Genomic DNA, 19,523 nt, shown 5'->3' on the forward strand with positions numbered 1-19,523 from the left:
AAACTGTGTTTCTAGGAATATTCAGGAGCAAAATGCTGCATGTGTAATGATTTGAAGGGTAGAAATAGCACTTGTGAAGCACTGAGATAGTGGAAAAGAGCTTGACAGCACAATGCATCTCGTGCTACAATATTTTGGGGCTGATTTTCTAAGGAGATGGGACAATTCTTCTCCAGTTTGAACTGGATTTTAAGAAAGCACATCTTAAAGAGAGTTCATTTCCTCAACTGATGGCACAGTAGGGGAGAGAGAGCAGCTGCAGATCGGTCAGCGGGTATATTCTGGTGGCCAGTCGGCATGTGCCTAATGCTGTTGTAGGTGCACCGCTGCTGTCTCTTGCTGGTGACGTGCTGTCAGGGCACGTGTAGAGGCTTGTCGGAGTTACTGCAGTCCAGATGGGAAAGGGATAAAGGTGAATGATGATATAAATCCATAGGAAATCAGGCTCTGCTAGTTGCTCTGTAAGTCATGTCACTTTTTTAAAGGTATGCCCCTAACAGTGGCACGTGCTGTTCCAAGCATATGGTTTTATTTTCATTGTACATGTAAGAAATGTTTCAAAACTTTCTTTCTCTCCTGAACAAAATACAGGCAGTGATTTGACAGCTGCATTAATTGGAGAGAAAGATTTTTCTAGTTCTGCCTTCACTGTTGTCCTCCCTTCTCCAACAACCTTCCATTAAAAATAAATTTTCCTCTTTCCACTAAATCCTGCTAGGACTGAATTTAATTTAAAGTGTTTCCTTTTTTAATTCACTGTTATTTAGCATGTGGAGAAAAAAGGTAATTTTCCTTCCAGAAGATTAAGCCCCAACTTCAACTTTTACCATCCCACTTTGCATTTTTTTCTTTACCTTCTTTATTTCTGCTTAGATGTATTTTTAATAGTTTGTGAGTGTCTACACTGAAAGCACTGTTTTCAAGGTTTATTTAGCTCTGGATGCAAATGCTGGTCCTAAAGCCAAACATGGGCCTTGGCTCAGCAAAGTATTTGAGGCATCTGTCTAGTGTTACAGTGAGAATATTTCCAATTAAGTCAGTGGTTCAGTTCCTTATTGGAGAAATTTCAAGAATCAGGCAGCAAATCCCAGTCTAGCAGTGAGATAGATAAACATGAACCAAAACACCTGGAGAAGCCTATTTACTTTAGCAGAGTGCCATGCAAACATGAAGGGTCTGTTTGTATTCTTTACTGCAAGATCAAAACCTGAGTGACTTGGATCCATCTCTGGCATGTGAGCGTGTTTTAATTTATATGAGAACACTAAGATGTGGGAACAGAAATGTCAGAAAAGTCAGTAATTAGACAATACATATCATTTGTGAGTTGTATAAACACATATAACATATTCAGGCAATAACCTGTATATCACCTCCAAAAGACCTTTGGTTTCTTTACATCTTTAAAGAGTGTCTAGAGCAGAAAGTTAAATTTTTTGTGATAACTGAGCAGTATCTGTGCTGAGACAAAAGCCTGTCACGTTCTGACTTTTCTTGCCTCCTTCCTTTTCAGTATGCCATGTTCTTGTCCCTGGTGTTCCTGGCTGAGCTAGTGGCTGGCATTTCAGGGTTTGTGTTTCGCCACGAGGTATGTGGAAATGTGCTGAGTTTGCATGTGGCAGTGCCTTCCTGGGCAGGAGCTGCTGAGAAGTTCTCTGGAGCGTGGAGAATGTGTAGGTCGCTGAGCTCGGCGGCTCCATACACATCTCCAGGGATGCGGCTGATGTGCAACAATAACATGTACAGCTCTTAAAAACTGATGCGATTCCAAATGAAGGGATTTAGCCAAAGCTCTTGGCCTCAGCTGCCTGATAATTTACTCTGGAGCTATCGTTTTTTGTGTGTCCATCATGTAAGATCTTCTTTACTCTTTTACATATGCTGAGGACTGCAAAATAGATTAAATACTTTTCTTAAACGCAGCTTCTTCAGCCAGGCAAGTGCTTGTTTATATAAGGCAGAGAGCAATTCTGCATCAGACCAGACTCAATGTTTTGTAAATCTTTTTTTTTGGGGGGGTGGGAGGGAGTGGGATGGGATTTTGTTTCTATCCTGAGAATAAGGAAAGATTAGAAATAGAATGAGGTAGGAAACTGGGACAGGAAGAAGCTTTAAAAAAAGCATGATGGTTTAGATTTGTAGTAGTACTTCTGCTTTATCCACTGTAATCAGGTCTACCTCTGGCTTCAAGTCCATGAACCTACATGCCATTAGTGCTGAACCAGGACAACCCCAGAGACCCTCTTTGTCTCTTCTCTTTGTATTAACTGGTTTTCTAGCCTCCTCTTTTTGCATGAGATTTCCCTTGCTATAGGCTTTTCTGTTATCTGCCCTTGCAAGTGATGGATAGGTTTTAATTTGATCCTGAAATACCTCCTCAGTGTCAGGCTGCTGCTCCCTTTTGGGAGAGGCAGTCTCTTGCGAAGGTCACAGCCATGTGGGTTGCCCAAATAATCTGCTACCCAGCCTCTTTACCATCTAAAGTGCCTTTCCTAGTGATGTGCCTGACCTTCTCCAGCTGAGAGACCTCTTGTTCCTTACGCAAACACCTTTGGTGCTGGGGACGAGGGTTGCTGCCCAGTTGGGGAATTCATGTCTTCTTTTGATGCCACTGGCTTCTGTCATCAGACTTAGTGCTGGAACAAAGTGTTTTGGGAAAAAGCATCAAAGGATATCTTTCTTATAGGTTAAGTCATTTTCTGTTTTTTAAAATGTAGCAGTTTGCTGGGGTAGTTTTCTTTCTATGTCCAATAGACCCCACTTGAAAAAGGGCATAAATGACTCCTGGCAGTTAAGAGGGAGCTCTGCCAGCTCTGAAAACACACTTAAAAATGAGTGGGAAGGGGTAGTTTGGGTGCCTTTTTAGGTTTGGAAATGCATTTGCTTCCTGCGAAAAATGCTCCAGATGTTATGCTTTTCATTGCTCATGTGTGCTGGTTTTTTCCTTACCCTCATAGATCAAGGATACTTTCCTTAGGACATACACTGAAGCAATCCAGAATTACAACAAGAATGATGAGCGGAGCCATGCAGTGGATAACGTACAGGAAAGTGTAAGTCTAAAATTGGATATTAAAAATTAATAAAGAGAGACAAAGCATACATTCAGATTTGATCACAGAACATGAAGTGTGGATGGTTCAATCTGCAAGCTGTATATTGCAAGCAAAATTAGAAGCTGGCAAAACTGATCTAAAGAAAAAGTATTTCAACTGATATGCTCGTGCAAGATGCCTAAGTTTTAATGAACGAGCTATCTAATAAAGACAGGGCCTGTCACACTTGCTTGTTGTTGGACCCAGATCTTGAGTTAGGTTTAGGGCCCAGTTTTATCCCTTAAGAACACACCTTGTTCTTAAGGGAATCTGTCAAGGGGACAATGAAATGTAAATTTCAGCTGGATGAGACAGGATTTTATAGTCTAGCATCCTGTATCACTGAAAAACTGTGTCAGTTCTCTTCACAAGTACAGTGACAGGCTGGCCAAGGACACCTAGTGAGTTAAGGGGAGAAACGGAGTGTATTTTCTCCAGAGGAAAAGGGTGTGGAGAAATGTGCTGCTGAGGTCGGCAATGAAAGCTGTTCTCTGGCCGTGCTGGAAGGATGGATTAGGTGCTTAGTGGAAGAGCCTTTCTGACCCACGCGATGCAGTAGCAGGGCAATGGGAGGTTGCTTTGCCTTTCAGCAGGGCACAGGGCACGAGCGAATGCTACAGCAGGGCCAAACTAGTCGGAGATGCCAACCAAAAGGGACCAAGTCCACCAACTACGACACAGAGAGATAAAATTCACATTTAAATTCCTGCTGGAAACTGTACCTTAGCAAGCAGCTATCCCTTCAGCTCACAATACATTCTATGAGCCAACTTGCTTTTCATATGATTGTAACTTGCTGAACAGCTGAAATTTTAATGTAATTGTACTGATGACTTCTAGATCTTCATTAGAAATTACAACTACTATATTAGACCCCTCAGTGTGTTTGAAACTGTGCCTGTAACCTGTCTTCTCTGGGTTAGCAGATTACTGCACTGCTCTAAACTGAGTATATTCTGCCATCACATTGTCTGTTTGCCTAATGTTAACCTGTGTTTTGAACTTCTGGTTCCTTGGAGTTGGCTAAACTAAATAATTTTGAGTAATGGTTCAGTGTTTCTGTCGTAGCAAAATGTTCATTTCATTTGTAGCTCTGTTTTTACAGGAACTGCATTTACAAGCCCTTTTCATGCAGAAAATTTAGCACATACTCCATATCTTTGAGTGAATGTCTTATAGCTTAGCATCTAGAGCAGAACATCCTTTCCAACTTAGGGTTTTTCAGCTGATTTCATAGACACTCTCTATGAACATATGGTCTCCTATTCATGGCTCAGTGAATGTTCCTAGAAATTATTTTGGTGAGTTAGAGAGGCTTGCTTCACCTTAGCAATTTGTACTAGTTTGACCCCGTATGTGTTTGGCAGCATGGCTCCCAGAGATTTCTGGAGCTGCTGGACACAAATCCCCTTGGTTTTCTTGGGAAAAAAACCCCTCTCCCTGCAAAGTGATCTGGCACATGATGGCAAAGGACATGCCAGAGGATTTGAAGGGACGTGGTGGCCCTTCAACAGCCAGCATTGCATGGCTGGCCTGCAGTGTAACCCCTCAAAGTCTGCCGTAATGCTGGCCAGTATGGCCATCTGTAATACAGCAAAGCAATTTGGGAACACCACAGGTTCCTGACACGGAGACGAGAAGGATGTAATTCTGTGTAATGCTTTGGGTTTTTTAAGGCCATTTTTTTTGACCGCATTGTGAGGCTGTTTTGAATTTCCAAGATCACCTTTAACTGTATAACTAAATAAGCAAAGGAAACAAACAAATGAAAAAAAAACAAAAGACCCTCAACTAAAAAAGATGGCCTTACAGCTGGACCTTTGTCAAATGTCGCAAATAATAGCTCTGCTTATAAAATATCTTTTTTTTAGTAGGTCATCTGCTCCCACCTTCTGTAAATGACATTCCTGATACTTTTGTAATAAATGGGGTGGGGCGTGGTATCTGCTTTTCAAAACTGGAGACAACCTGTCTTTATTTTGATTATGAGCTTACTAAGTGGGCAGTGATGATTGTGTACTAGTTTTAATTCTGGCTGGTTTGTTTGTTTTAAATCTGCCTCTTATTCCTCATAGCTGAGCTGCTGCGGCATTCAGAGCTACACCAACTGGAGCACCAGCCCTTACTTCTTCAAACACGGCATTCCTACAAGCTGTTGCATGAACTCCAGTGACTGTAATACTCAGGATCTGCGTAACATGACCGTGGCTGCCACCAAAGTAAACCAGAAGGTACCAGTAATGTTGTGCCAGAGGCAGTTATTATGAAACCATCCAGTATGCCAGTGGAGTGTACGGCTGCTTACAATTGCATTTTGTTTCAAATGGTTAGTTGATAACGTGTGTATTGAGCTGGAGTGATGGTAAGGATGGGCTTTGCCCCCCACTTGCTTTCAAATTCTTCAAGCTGGCCTTTCTCAAGTGACCAGGTGCAGCGACATTTCTGATGAGGAGCGGATTTTTTCCCCTTCCTCACAGCAGAGGTTGAGGTATGGCGCTGCACATCGAGGCAATGCTGGCCAGGCGCAGGACCATGAGTGGCACATGCGCTCGACTGCCCTTGAGGGTTAGGTCGGTCAGCACTTCTCTGCTGCTCTGCTCACTCCTGCTGAATGGTGTGGGGGTTTGTTGAGGACAAGGACATAGCTAGGAGGAGGGAAGGACAGGTTTTACTCTTGCTTATGTTCAAACAGTAATTTCAGCGCTGGAGCCTGACTGTCATCCCAAACAGAGACAACATGGGTAATTGACAGCAAGCGTTGGGGGTGGCTGGTACATTTACAACGACTCTTAAAATCTTTGGACATGTGCTGCTGCAAGCATAGCACAGCCAAAGTGACTCCTCCCCTGGGGTCACCTGAAGGAGGAGGTTGGGAAAACAGAACAGGGTTGGGAAAGCAGGTTGGGAAAACAGGAAGAAAAGGAATAAGTGGAGAACAAAAATACAGAAAACACAAAGAAAGGGAGGAATAAAGAGAAAATAATGCAGCATATATAACAGACACTGCACTGCAGAAATACAGCTCAAGCTATTGCTTTAAGTGCTAGTGCATCATCAATGGCCAAATCACCATGCTAAGTTGCAGCATAGCTTAGTCAGACTTAAGGATTATTTTCTTTTCTGTTTTTGTTTTCAGAGTTGAATTTAAAAAAATAAATAAAAGTCCTGAGTAGATAACAGGGGAAATATGGAAATACCTCTCTGTGTTCTGTTTCTTTTTCACCTCAGTCACCTGTGCATCAGGAGGTTGGAGTGGTGGCTAAGCACAGCCTGAAACATCTTTCTTTGAAAACCAGTCAAGTGGACAACATTTTCTAGCATGTATTAAAAAAATAAAACAACTAGAGGATTATTTTCCACTAAGCCTTTCTTTTCTGTAATAGTTTAATGAGAGCCACTTGTTGCAGACGTATGTGGAACATTAGTGATGTCCATCTGTTAAGAAACTCACAGTTGCCACCACCAAAGTAATCTTGCTGGGTTGCGTGAGTGTAAAGGGTGAGCCGCTCCATTCAGCTGCACTTCATGAACTTGTAGTAACTTTCCATTTTTGTAGAAGTGGAAAGAAGGTTAGAGGCAGGACAGAGTGGATCTAGGGGATGTGCAGTACGGCCAGCATCGGCTGCAGGCAGCGTGCCTCCTGGGCAGCCCATCCTGAGCCCCTGCTTCTGCCCACTTTCCCAGCAGGAAAACTCTGGTGTCTACCAGCAGGTCTCACCTTTTCAGTTTGGGATGGCCGCGCACTCTGAACCTTTCCTGGCTGCATAACTGAGCAGGTGCCATTTGCATTCCCAGCACCGCTCTGGTGTTTCCCCAAAATGCCAGGATTGCTCTGTGTGGTCTGCATGCACAGAGAAATCCCTGTCCACTTGTGAGTTCTTCTTTGCAAAGGATGCCTGCTAAATTGTAGGAAGCAGCTGAGGGATGAATGAGCTTGTGCTAGTCCAGGGCTAGTAACTCACTTCCAGCCACGCTTGCTCCTAAGCATCTCTCCTGTCAAATGCACGAGTCAGCTGACAGAAAAGGACTGCTGATTCTTCAGGAAGCATTTGACTTAATTACATGATTTAATTACCTAGGGGAAGTTTGGATGTCCTGTGACATTGTGTCCCATTTTCTGAGATAGCCACTTGTAATCAAAGGTTGTAAAGATTTCTGTTCAGCAGTTGCGAGTTCTCGGAATTGTCCCAAATGTTTGAGGAAGGTGGGATGGTTCTGAAAGGGGCATGGGAATAAAAAGCAAACAGGAGGAAATGTTGCGTGGCCCTATGCTTTCACTTCAGATAGGAAACAAACATCATTGCCTCTGACCTAAGCCCCTTGCTCATCTTGGAAATAGGCACTTTGCTCTCTGTGTTGGAGAAAAAGGAAAATACGTATTGTCTGTGTTGTGGAAGACCCTTGTTACCATTCCTGTGGATAAGCATATTTGGAATACATCTTGTTGGTGGATCTTGCAAAACTCTCAGTAAGACAAGTTCTCTATGAGCTAATCAAATTACTAGCAGTTTATGAGGACAAATGATGAATTATCCAAAGAGGATTAAACTGATGATCTAATTGCAGGCCTGAAAGACAACATTCCTGGATTTTCTTTGCCAATTTTGCCACTAACTTGCTTAGTGACCTTGGGTAAATCATTTAGTCTCTCTGTCTGTTTCTCCATCTCAGACTAACACGTAACTGAGAGCTGTCATTAGGATTAGCTACTTAATGTTCATATAGTGCTTTTAATCTTCAGAGTTCATTACCAACAAACCCCAAGAACTTCTCTCTAAAATCTTAATAAAGGAACAGATGCATGGAGTCAAGAATGATCGGATGCTTGCTAAATTGTCACTTCTGTCCTCTGAATCAGCACCCAGATGTGCACACACAGTGCTTCACATACTTCTGTAATGTGTATGCAACTCTTGGGTGCTTCCTGCACTCTCACTCCATGCACAGTAAGGACTGAGCAATTAAGCTGTATTTATGCAATGTACTTCAGGAAACAGATTATTGTGATTTGGGAAAACAAAGTCTTCAAATGAGGAGAGTGATCACAACTCTCTCACTTGCATGTTTTTTTAACGAGATCTTCTGTCTCCCTCAAATTACCATTGCTGTTAGATGTTGCATCTCTTGAAGGCTGTTGAGCAGAACAGATTTCAGAAGAGCTGGGAGAACATTAAGCCATGTCAGACAGCATGAAAGCCCTGCTTGAGAAATCTAATCTAATTTCATAACGTGTAAGACACACACAACTATAGTTGCTTGATGTGTTAAATAAGCAAACTTGAATCTGACATACTGTACACTGTTGTAAGACGTAATAAAGGATTAATAGGTACACTTAAACATTTCAGAAATGAATTACTGCTGTGTTGGTTCTCAGCTACTAGTAGGTTTACCACTTCATTACTCTCAGGTTTAAATAAAATGTCTTCTGATATTATAAAAGAGGTTAAAGAAATGATGCAATTTAGTTCACGAATGGCCTGTCTTTAACAAAGGACATTGTCCTTTCCTTCTAGCTGTTATTTTTTACAAGCATCTAATCCTCTGAGTTCCTACAGTGTTTGCAGAAGTGAGGGGGGTGTGGATGGAGGGGAAACGTGGAACACTTCTCTCTTACAGGACACAAGTCCAAACTGGGAAGGGGAACTCACTGTTATTTCTGTTTTTTCCAACTTCTGATAAAGTGGATAAAGTTATAGCATTAAATAAAATGTCTTGGGACTGGCCTTAGGCTGAGAGTGGTGCTGGTCATTTGAGGAAGCGTGGCAGAAGGGCTTGAGAGGTGGCTTTGGATTGTATGGACAGATGGGTTAGTAATGAAAGAAAAAGTAGATGTCATCTTTCTTTTTTTTTTTCCCCAAGTTTTGTGTCACTTGTGTAGATTCATTTAGGCACCACAAACTAGGAAAGCTAATTTCAAATGCTTTTCTGAGGGGTAGAGTAGGTGAGGGGAGAAACTTGGTGAAAATTATTATACTGAGGGGCGCATCTCAAAACAGCCTATCCAAAAGAAGGACAGAAATGCGTATGAATCTTCCGGCCCTGGTGTGGGCTGTGAATTGAGGCACGAGGAAGCAAGTCAGCTGATGGAGTCAGGGTCTGAGCTAGAGAGAGAAAGTTGGGTTTGGGGAGCAGGGCAGGGAATTTTATGTCCAAAAGCAAACAAACCAAGAAACTTCATACAAAACCCTTGATAACTTTGTTATATGGCTTAAAGTTATATACTACTCAGTACCTTGCCTGGTGTCCTTTGACAGGCAAAGGCAAGCCAAATGCCTCACTGGATGCCTGAAGCATGCTTGTATTAAATATGTGGAGTGTTAGGAGATAAGTATCATTTATTCATTTTTGAAACCTGTATTGTATTATAACATTACCTTATATTGTTACTGGTTTGGTTTCAGGTCAAAGCTATATTCATGTTTTTTAAAACAATGCAAACTGACTTTCTTTAATAAGACCTATAAAAATGAGTGCAACATCACATTTAGCTTTTAAAAGTACTGAAATACATTTGTTTCTAAAAAGAACTGGTTTTGCCACCACTTTCCATCATTTAATCACACTTGCTATTAAATAAAAAGGTGACATTGTTGGAAATTACAGCAAAAATATTGTCTAGCCCAAGTCCATTTTAAATGAGAAATTTGTATGTATGCATTTGTGGTAGGGAAGATTGATACAAGGAGTGATTATGTTTGTTTTCCAGGGCTGTTATGACTTGGTGACCAGTTTTATGGAGACAAATATGGGAATCATAGCTGGAGTGGCTTTTGGGATTGCATTCTCACAGGTAAGTGCATAAATGCCTCCCTCGCCCCCCTTTTTTTTCCCCTCTCTCTTTTTCTTTCCCTGGACTTCAAGGAAGGAAGGATTATGGAAAGGGACTGAACTCAGCATGCTCATTAGTCCTGAGGTCATCTGTTCATTGATTTTCTTTTTTTCAACTTAAATGAAGTTTCTCCTTGGGAATATCAGTTACGGTTGAGCTAATGACTAGCTCAAGGAAAACAACTTGTCCCTCCACTGGGTCAAATAGAGGTTAACCCAATAAAACATTGGCTTAAATGGAGCATAAACAGCTAAGAAGACAAATAGCTTATCCATTGTTTGGATAGGCTTCTATCTTCTAAGTACTCTTATTTTTTCTTAAAGGAGTCTAGAATTCAAATAAAAGCGTACCTTCAGGCCTCCCCATCCTGGACCTGGAGCCTGGAGGGGGCACCTGGTTTTGGTGACCGATTTTTTTTTTTTTTTTTTTCCCTTTTAGCACTGAACACTGAGCAGAGATCTGCCAAAACCAGATTATTAAACCAACTCCTTGCCTGCACCAAAAGGAGTTTGGCAAGGGAGGGACAAGAGGAGAGCTAAGAAGGTGTTTGCTGCTCCCTGATATTGACACTGCCTTTACCTGGACAAGAATTGGGGAAACTAAAGGTCTGGTCAGAATTTTCTGATCAATAAGGGGCAGGAAAACACCTGCATCTATCAACAAGATGCTCCTTTGTACTAGTCACCTTGTGTGTGATGGCAAGGACTCTCCTGGAAACAGGCAAAAATGAGAAAGAGGGAAACACGGCCAATGCAAAAGTGCTTGCAGAATGGTTCAGCAAAATGCACAGTGACATGCGTGATGCCTGAACCGTTTCTACCCGAGAGGCAATCCGCCTTCTCTTTGCAGAGAGTACATAGTACAACTGCAAATGTCGTATTCAAAAACTCTCATGCAACTTTCATTTGCTTCATTCACACAATATTAAAAATCTGGGTCCTGAGGCAACACTGAAAATATGAATATATCTGTTGAATGACTTATGTTTATCCAGCGGTTGGAAAAAATGAGGCGCTAGGAAAAATCATTTGACTTCTTCTTAAAACTCATGAATTCAGTTAGCAAGCTGTAGGTTTACACTGCGCTGCACTGGAAACAAGAGATTTGCCAGTGCTGTTGCCGGTGATGGCCAAGTGAATTAATGGGAGGGCTGTGGTTGCCCTCTTCCCCTGCTGCCCCATGTGGTCAGCCTGTGCTTGGCTGCAAGGTGTTTTAGTTATATCTCTCTGAGGTTTCATTTGCTCAGCAGTCGCAATGGCCTGTAAGTTCTTCGGAATAACTGTCCCTAAGCCGTGTGGAAAATGGCCACCATGTCCTCTCGGTCAACATATGTACAACCTGAGGGAGCCCTAAAACTGTCTGGGCTCAGACCAGCTGACTGCCCTGCCTTGGCATCTGGAATCCTGATGCCTTGTAGCCTACGTGTTAGATGTGAGAAGCCCGTGATTTGGCCTATCGGCCTGTTTCATGTGAGCGTAAACGTTGGCTCATCATACCGGCAGCCACCCAGGGCGTGTGCGTGGGCGTCAGGTCTTCGGGATCCAGAAGCGGTGAAACCACCAGTCTGAAGCTGTTGGTGCATGGAGCACGGGAGTTTTGGGGGTTTTTTTTAATAGGCTGTTCTAGTTGTTGTTGAATGGTCACGGTTGTCTTGATACTCTTCTCCGACATTGATTATGACTTGATTACTGCTATAGGACTCTGAGCTCTTATTTCAGTTTGGTTTCTAGACAGCCAGAAGGCTATAAAGCATCTTTTAAAATGCCTCATGTAAAACTATCCAAAAGAAAAATGGGATGCGTAGAATTTTACAATTCATACGTTGCTGGGGAAAGTGCCTCAGTCAGGACCAATGCTGCCTGAAAGCCTTTAATCGATGTATCATAGGTACAATAGGCAAAGCATCATCTTATCTTGCCTGAAAGTTGTTTGCAGCTGGGAGGGACACTGTAGGAAGAGTGCAGCTGGAATTGTTATTATTTTGGCACGTGTCTGGGTGTTTACTGTCGGTCATCGGTTGTTTGTGAGCTCTGTAGAGGAAGGCGGGCGGGCAGCGCGGGCAGAATGTGGCCCCTGCAACGGGAGCCCTTTGGCGCAAAGGCAAAATCAGTGTGACAGGCTGCAGGCAGCACGGGGAAGAAGGCACTTGGCTGCTGCGCCTCCGAGTGAAAACCAAAGTATGTTTGGATGTGGCGTTGGCAGCTCACGCTGCTTGATGGCAGCGTGTGTCCTGCTGCCAGCTGGGGATGTCGCTCCCCTGCGTAAGTGCAAGGCTCTGGCACTCCGAGTTGATATCCAGCTGCTTGGGGTGTTTGCGAATGTGTAAAAAGGAGAAGAGAGGGGATGCAGGGGAGAAAAATGCATCTCTCCTGGGGTGTGAAGAGTAGAAGGCGGCCAGTTAAAATTTACTGCCTAATCTGTTTTGCTGGACCCAATTAGGGATGGTGTTTACAAATTGATTTCAGGTTAACCGTGGCTGGCAGTAATGCCAGGCAGTGCTCCAGCTGAAGGCGAGGTTTTGCTATTCCTACTGAGAATAGATTTAATCGAAATAAAAGACAAATTAGATCATGTTGCTCTTCTACAGTAAAGCATGCTCAAGGGCCCTTCCTTCACATGATTTGTTAGCTGTTGACTAGCATGGGGAATGTGCTGATTCCCAGAAATAGGGAAAGTTGATCTAATGGCATTGCACATCTTATAGGCCTGGCACAGACCTCCCAGTCAGAGTCAGAGTTTTAAAAAAACTGCTGCGCTGCTGACATTGTCTGCACTGCTCCTCGGGTTTGAAACGATAACAATAAAATACAATTTGATTGGTTTTGGACTCGGATGCCAATGCTGACTTCCAGCTGGAATAATTTCAGTTTAGCAGGTGCTCTTCAGAGCAGCAAAATGATCTCTGTGTTGTGCCCAACAGAGAATAAAATTATGCAAGCAGCATAGACGATGAAGAGTTTTGCCTAGATAAAACTACAGTGCAGGCATTGGCTTAAGAGCTGCAAGAGACAGAGTCTAGAGGGGTTTATAGATTGTGGTTGCAGTAGAGTCCCTGAGTAGGGGAGTCTCAGTGCAGTGTTAAGGCCAAATTATTCCCTTTGTACTGAAGGACTGGAAGTCAGGTGCTCTTCATGTGCTCAAAACCAGTTGTTGAGCACGCACAGTTCCCATCATTTGACGATATGTCCTCAGGCAGCTACAGTCCCTCTCTACCGTGCAACATCCACCTGCCCTCTTTACTGTCAACGTTAATGTGAGTAGCTCTGCCTGACTGTGGATGCAGTTCTGGTGCAGACAGACATCATCCACCTCATCTGCTGCACCTCCTGTCTGAGTATAGGGAGGCTGAGACTGGGCCCTAGCACAGGTTTACACCTCTGTCACCCCTTGCACCAGGATTAGGGAGTGGGATCCGTATCGGGATCCAATATGTGACTTGAAATCTGATATAAGATCAGGCTGCTTCTAAAGACTAATCAGTGTGAATTCAGCATGGAGATAGGACCTGTGCCAGAGGCATACCACGGCACAGGAGGCTGACTCAGGTAGGCGACATGTGACATAGAAAATTCTCTGTCTTCTAAAATAGAGCCAGGAAACCTGGGTGCTTGGAGATTTGCATTTTGAGAATATGGCAAGGTAAATCATTGAGCTAAACAATTATTCCTGATGGATAAAAACCCCTGGTTTAGCTTACCTGATCTACTGACAAATTCCAAGTTAGTTCAGCACATTTCTATTTATAGAAATTCTCTCAAAGAGTGAGAAATGGTGAAGACCCAAAATAAAATGGAAATTCAAATTGCACTTCAGTTTCTCCTCAATATAATAAGATGTAATAAATACGTCATGCAGGACACCTTCCAGTCAGTGTTAGCTCCTGCTAAATAACTATATTAAAAAGCCAGTTTTCATATATATGATAGGAGATAAGGTTGCTAGGAAGTTGCTGTGGATGGATTTCAATGGTCAGAACTGAGATATGCCTGAGATCACTCCTAGAAACCATGGAGAGATAAAGAACTCATGCACTGTATTGTGCTTTCTGGAATGAGCTTTGGCCAACAGGATGGTAGTATAGGAGATGCACCTGAGGGATGTGGGTTTCCCAGTGCTCTAAACCAAAGTATTTTCAGCATTTTCGAGTTTCCTGTGGCAAGACCAGAGGTGCTGAGGCAAACTCTCAATTTTCCATATAATAGTTCAGAAGACCAAGATAATCTTAGAAGAAAGGGAAAAAGTGAAAGAGAATACAAATGCGGAACCAAGTCTGGCATCTTAGCACTTAAAAAACTGGGACTGTAAAATAAAAAAAATGAATAAGTGGATAAAAGTTGAGATGGGACATTTGAGAGACAATGGAAGCAAAGGAATGCAACTTCTAGCAGCTGATTTCTTTGCCAGAATCCTTTTATGCCGATTCCTCTGGTTTTTCAAAGGAGCTGCAGGGACTTGCTGCACAACAGGATAAGGGGCTTCCTCCTGTCTGAAGAGCAGAGATTGCATGTGATCAAGCAAATGCAGAAAGCAAGGGTGGGTGGAGAGTGCTCATTTGTGGTTCACAGACTGGGAGCCTCTAACCTGATGTAAATGCAGAGGACCGTAGTTATGCCTGTAATGAAAGAACACTGTGAGGAAAATTCAGCAACTTAATACAGTATTGCCTCTTCTTGGCTACAGGAGGGACAGTGCTCTTGTGGTTGAATGTGGAAGTCTACACACCTTGGAAAAGAGATGGTTTTATATGTTTTCAAAGTACTTCTAAGATATTTATCATAGCTCTGCTATGTCCTGGTAATAGCTAGAAATGCTGTGTAAAATGTGTAAGCAATGGCTCGATATGCATGCCATTATTTTTGAAATATAGAAGCTTAATATTATGGTACTATAACCACTTAAATGCATAAACCAGCATATGGACAGAGCAAAGAATTAGTAAGTGGGCCAAAGATCAGAAGATACATTCATGTGTAACTTGCCATTCGTCTTACGAGTGACTTGAGTCAATCAAAACATTGTCACATGCCTGCAAATGCTGCAAGGCTTAGACAGGCTGATTATTAGAGTTACAACCTGTGTAAAACAGAAGAATCCCTAATTAAAGGTAGCTGCAGAGGTCTGCTACAGCTGAGGGGGGAAAGAAAAGCCCATGGCTTCCTCTTTGTATGGGCTGCAGCATCTTTCCCCTTGTAAACCTGATACAAGCAGCAGATTGTGGTCGTGAACAACAATGGCCATAATCTGGGTGCTTGTGATGGGAAATAATAGGTACCTCATGGCACAGGTACTTAAAAAAACTTTAAAAAAAAGTAAACTTGAACATACATATGTTGTTGGCCATTGTAGGATGAGGGAGGAACTGATTTGGATCTGGGCTGGAATTTGCTTAGTGAAAATAAATAGGATTAAATACGCTGTGAAGTTCTTCTTAATTCAGTAAGGCAGAGAAGTAACTTGTGAGACCAGCCAAGGAAAGTGAGAAAAGACTGAAAATTACCACAAACACAGAAAAGTGATAGCAAAGCGGGTGGGACAGGGCCACCCAGAGGTGCTTGCTCTGTTCTGCCTGTCAAAGCACGGAGAAATACATACCATTCTCCAAAACAGAAATCTCATTCTCCAAAACAGAACTGAGCTAAAGAAACATCACACAAGTCAGCAGTGGGACTGTCAAAGCCTCTCCAGTAAGCCTGCAGAATGTGGTGGGTTTTCAGCAACACTTTCCAAACTGCCAAATTGGTAGAATCATCCTCCCAGTGACTGGAGCATTTAAGCGTGGAAATCCAAAGCCCAATGCAGGCATCCTCATCTTTGCTGGTCCGTGGACTCGTGGGCAAGTGCATGAGTGCTCCAACTACCAAATAAGTTTCCTGCCTGAACATGCATCTAGAGAAGTTTAGTAGAAAAGGCAACAAGATGGCAAAAAGGTCTTCTTGGTATTGAGTGAGATTTTCAAGGCTGAGGAGGGTTTTCTGCACCCACATCTCTTTTGACAACTGAAAATACAGCCCCTGCACCCTGTTAGCTTAAGTTTTTACTGGAGGTTGGTCAGGAGGTGAACGCAGGGTCAGATGGTCATCTGTGCCCCGCATCTAGTTATAACCAAGGCAGTGTCCTCCTCGGTATTTGGTGCCAAAATCGGGGGGTGTGGGGGAGAACATTGGGAGTTCAGCCTGCTTTTAAGGGTGACTCTGTGCCCTTTTGAGATGCCCAGAACAGTTCTGGTGGACACTGAAACAGGAGAGGGAGCAAATTTCTGGGAAGTGAAGCGTGGCCTGACCAGGAATGTGACATCTCAGAGGCAAGAAAACAATTTATCCGGATTTGAGGTATCCTGGCTTGGTCTTGCTCTGGGCTGATGCCAGCCCAGATCAAGCAGTTGGCTGGTATAGAAGACATATATTTTGATGATGATCATGTTAACAGGGAGCACTGACAGTCCAGGGGAAAGGACACGCAATCCCAAGCGTGAAATAGGAGCCAGTTTGGACGAGCAGCCAGCCAGGCGTTATCTAGGCGTGCTCTGCGGGGTCTGAGGGAGCTCCGCTGCTGCCGAAAGGTTGTGATCCCCTTCTCAAGCACCGTTCCCCGCAGCAGAAGGAGACAGGCAGAGGTGGTGCCCCACGGGCACGGGCGAACCGGCTGGAGCGGCCGTGACAGCCCTTGCTTGGAGCCAGGACCAGGGAAGGCTGGTCCGTCTGTGGAGACGGCCCTCTGGCCTCACCCCTGTAGCCGGGGATGAGCTGTAACAATCTGGATATGCTCATGAGTTAATTAATTGACCAACCCAAATGAGAAAAGCGAGGTTGAATTATTTATAGTATATTAACGCTGTTGGCATATGCAGGAAACGCTAACAAACTGCAATAGGCAAAACGTTGAAATGACTGAGTGCTTATTGACGAGTGGAAGCCAGGGATCTGTTTTCAATAATCTGAGTGACAGCCAAGGGAATAGCGAAAGACTTTTTTTTTATTTATTTCCAGATTTATAACGCTCATTTCTCTGGTGCTGCATTATTTGTAAAGAAAGCATAACCACCCTGGGGCATTAGGAAGCTTTTCCCCAGCACGCTGTTAAACAAAGTTAAGGGGACCGCCAGCTCTCGGTGGCGGTGGCTGGTGGTGGGGGACCCAGGTGGAGCTTGTGAGAGAAATGCAGCCGGTGCTGTGCTGAAACCCCGGCCATTTACCCATCCACGCCTGACTTGGCCAGGCAATGACAACAGGATTGGAAAGTAGCAAAAAGGCATGCTGTCTGTCAAATAAACGCTCTCTGATAACGATCAAGAGGAAGATCCGACAAAGAAAGACGGGAGATTTCAGTGCTGTTTTTCTGGTTAGAGCGGTCCTTAAAATAAGGCATAAATTCTGTAGCGCATAATAACTCCAGAACATGAAGTCTTTGCTCACCATGGCTTCTCCTTTGCTCTGCATTCGTTTAACTTAAGTCCTTCTATTCTACTTCTATTCTTGTCTGGAACAGTTGATCGGGATGCTGCTGGCATGCTGTCTGTCGCGGTTTATTACTGCTAACCAGTACGAGATGGTGTAATAAGGTGAGCTTTCCCTGCTTTCCATGCGGTATTTTATATACACCTCGGTATATTGCCATGGCTGTGCTGCTTCTGCTGAAGATAGCAGGCAAGTTTGCCCAGCATGTTCGTCGAGAATTAAGTCTTCCCACAGATTCTTTGCTTTGGGATTTTCATCCTAATATTCTGTCTGGTGGGAAAAAAAGGGGGAAATGTACTGTTGAATGTTTTGTCATTTCAGTATTCTTCTTGAAAAGAGAGGGCAAAATACCTGCCATGACCGCTGTTAGCAACCAAAGCAACCCACTTTGTTTTTTTTCTCCCCCCCACTCCCCAGTCTTTCAGAAGTGCGACGTCCAGAGCCTGTCTGAAGATCAGGAGCTGCAGAATTGGAGAAAGACTGAAACGAATGTTATAGCACCCACTGTCTCTCGCACGCACGCACGCCCACACCCTCACAAGCAAGCAAGTGCGCGCGCACACTCGCCCCCCCACCTCCCGAATTCTGTCCCATGCGTAGTGTACCATTCTGTGAAGTACCGCGGTGCCACCGAGAGCAGCTGAGTCCCCTCGGCCTCCGGACCCAGACCCCATCCCCGCGGCTCGGCGTAGGATGGCACCGTATGTATGTTCTTGGTCACACAGTAGTTGCATCGTAAGTTAACAAAGGTAATTCATTAACAGCATTGATCGGGCTGTGCATGTAGTGACTGGAGGGCATAATTAGCCTTTCACCATGGTTAATAAGTGTTGCACACGTTCATATAAAAACAGTATATGAAATATATATTCTTTTGGGTTTATCTTATTTTCTTGTTTTGTTTATTGCTTTACTAAGGTTTTCATCCTTTCCCCCTTCCCTGCGCCTGCCCCCCTTCCCCAAAAACAAAGGAATCAGTAACATAACATAAAGATACTTGAAAATGATGTTAAAATGTTGTGCTTGAAGGGAACCGTTATTCCTGATGTTCTTCTACATCTTTGATTCTTACTCAGTGTTGTATGCCTAGTGCGTATCCCGGTAGGCTTTGTCTAGTGCATTTTGCCTCTGAACCTGATCCTGTGTAATACTGTTATTAAGCTGTGTTGTTGCTTACTGTGAAGGCAGGAATTTTGCTTCCTTTATTTTTGTTAGGTAGTTATGAACTAATTGAACTGTGCTGTACTGCGGCCTTCATACTTTTTTCCTGTTCCTTCTTTTTCTTTCTTTTTGCATTAAGGTTGCAGCCACCAAATACATTGTTGAATCAAATTGAAATAAAAACACACACACACACAAAAAAAAAAATCACAAAAAAAAACAGGCATATGAAATATTTTTGGGGGAAAGCAAAAGTTTAAAACCTTTTTAAAAAAATAGGACTTTTTTAATAATGCCTCTGTCTAGCATGCCAACGAGAATGCATTGATATTGTGAGTATTTGTGATATACGTATTAATAAATGGAACCATTACAGATTTCTAGCCGCTTCCTTTTCGTTCTTTAGTTGTAACAAAACTCTTTTGAGGGGCAAAGTGAACAGCAAGCAAAAGTGCACAGCTTGGAGTGGTGTGTCTTTATGCGTATTTTAACGACTAACTTATTGGTGACAGAAAAATGTTACTACCCTGGGCAAAAAAGAGAAAGGGCTGGAATTGTTTCAAAACTCCTAGAAAAACCTTCCGCAGCTGGTGTCACCACGTGACAAATACATACCCTCTGCTTTGCAGTTTTCTTCTTGTGACTGATAACGATCTGCAGTGTTGTTATTATCCTGTCCTTAGTGCTGTGCGAGATTTTGGCATTAAGCATTTCTCTCTAATTTTGGTGAGGGTGGGGAGAAGAGGGACTTCTTCGGGAGGGGGCGGGTAATAGCCATCGTTGCTGCTTTCATGGAAAGGCAGGCGCTTATCTCTTTCTCATTTGAATACGTGAAGCGTTGAAGATCTGACAGAAAGCCCATGAAAGTTTAAACCTGGAAGTTTTGGACTGAGCCCTTTACTTTGGCAACGTGGACAGAGAAGACGACGTGAGGAGGGAAGCCCCGTACCCCTCTGGCTGCGGAGGAGCGGCGCAGCGCCT

At 43.4% G+C, this 19,523-nt stretch overlaps 1 protein-coding gene across 1 annotated transcript in view; it reads left to right on the forward strand.

Moving 5' to 3' along the window:
* The window catches only part of TSPAN7 (tetraspanin 7), a 98,495-nt gene extending 79,576 nt beyond the window's left edge, over positions 1 to 18,919 (forward strand). Inside the window, exons 3-8 of the mRNA XM_075033555.1 lie at positions 1,514 to 1,588; positions 2,958 to 3,053; positions 5,171 to 5,326; positions 9,805 to 9,888; positions 17,413 to 17,485; positions 17,799 to 18,919. Coding sequence (XP_074889656.1) covers positions 1,514 to 1,588; positions 2,958 to 3,053; positions 5,171 to 5,326; positions 9,805 to 9,888; positions 17,413 to 17,481 — 480 coding nt within the window. The 3' untranslated portion in view covers positions 17,482 to 17,485; positions 17,799 to 18,919. The remainder of the gene's footprint in view (positions 1 to 1,513; positions 1,589 to 2,957; positions 3,054 to 5,170; positions 5,327 to 9,804; positions 9,889 to 17,412; positions 17,486 to 17,798) is intronic.
* Positions 18,920 to 19,523: the final 604 nt, after the last annotated feature.

Source organism: Buteo buteo, chromosome 8 (genome assembly GCF_964188355.1).
Source record: "Buteo buteo chromosome 8, bButBut1.hap1.1, whole genome shotgun sequence".
Taxonomy (NCBI): Eukaryota; Metazoa; Chordata; class Aves; order Accipitriformes; family Accipitridae; genus Buteo; species Buteo buteo.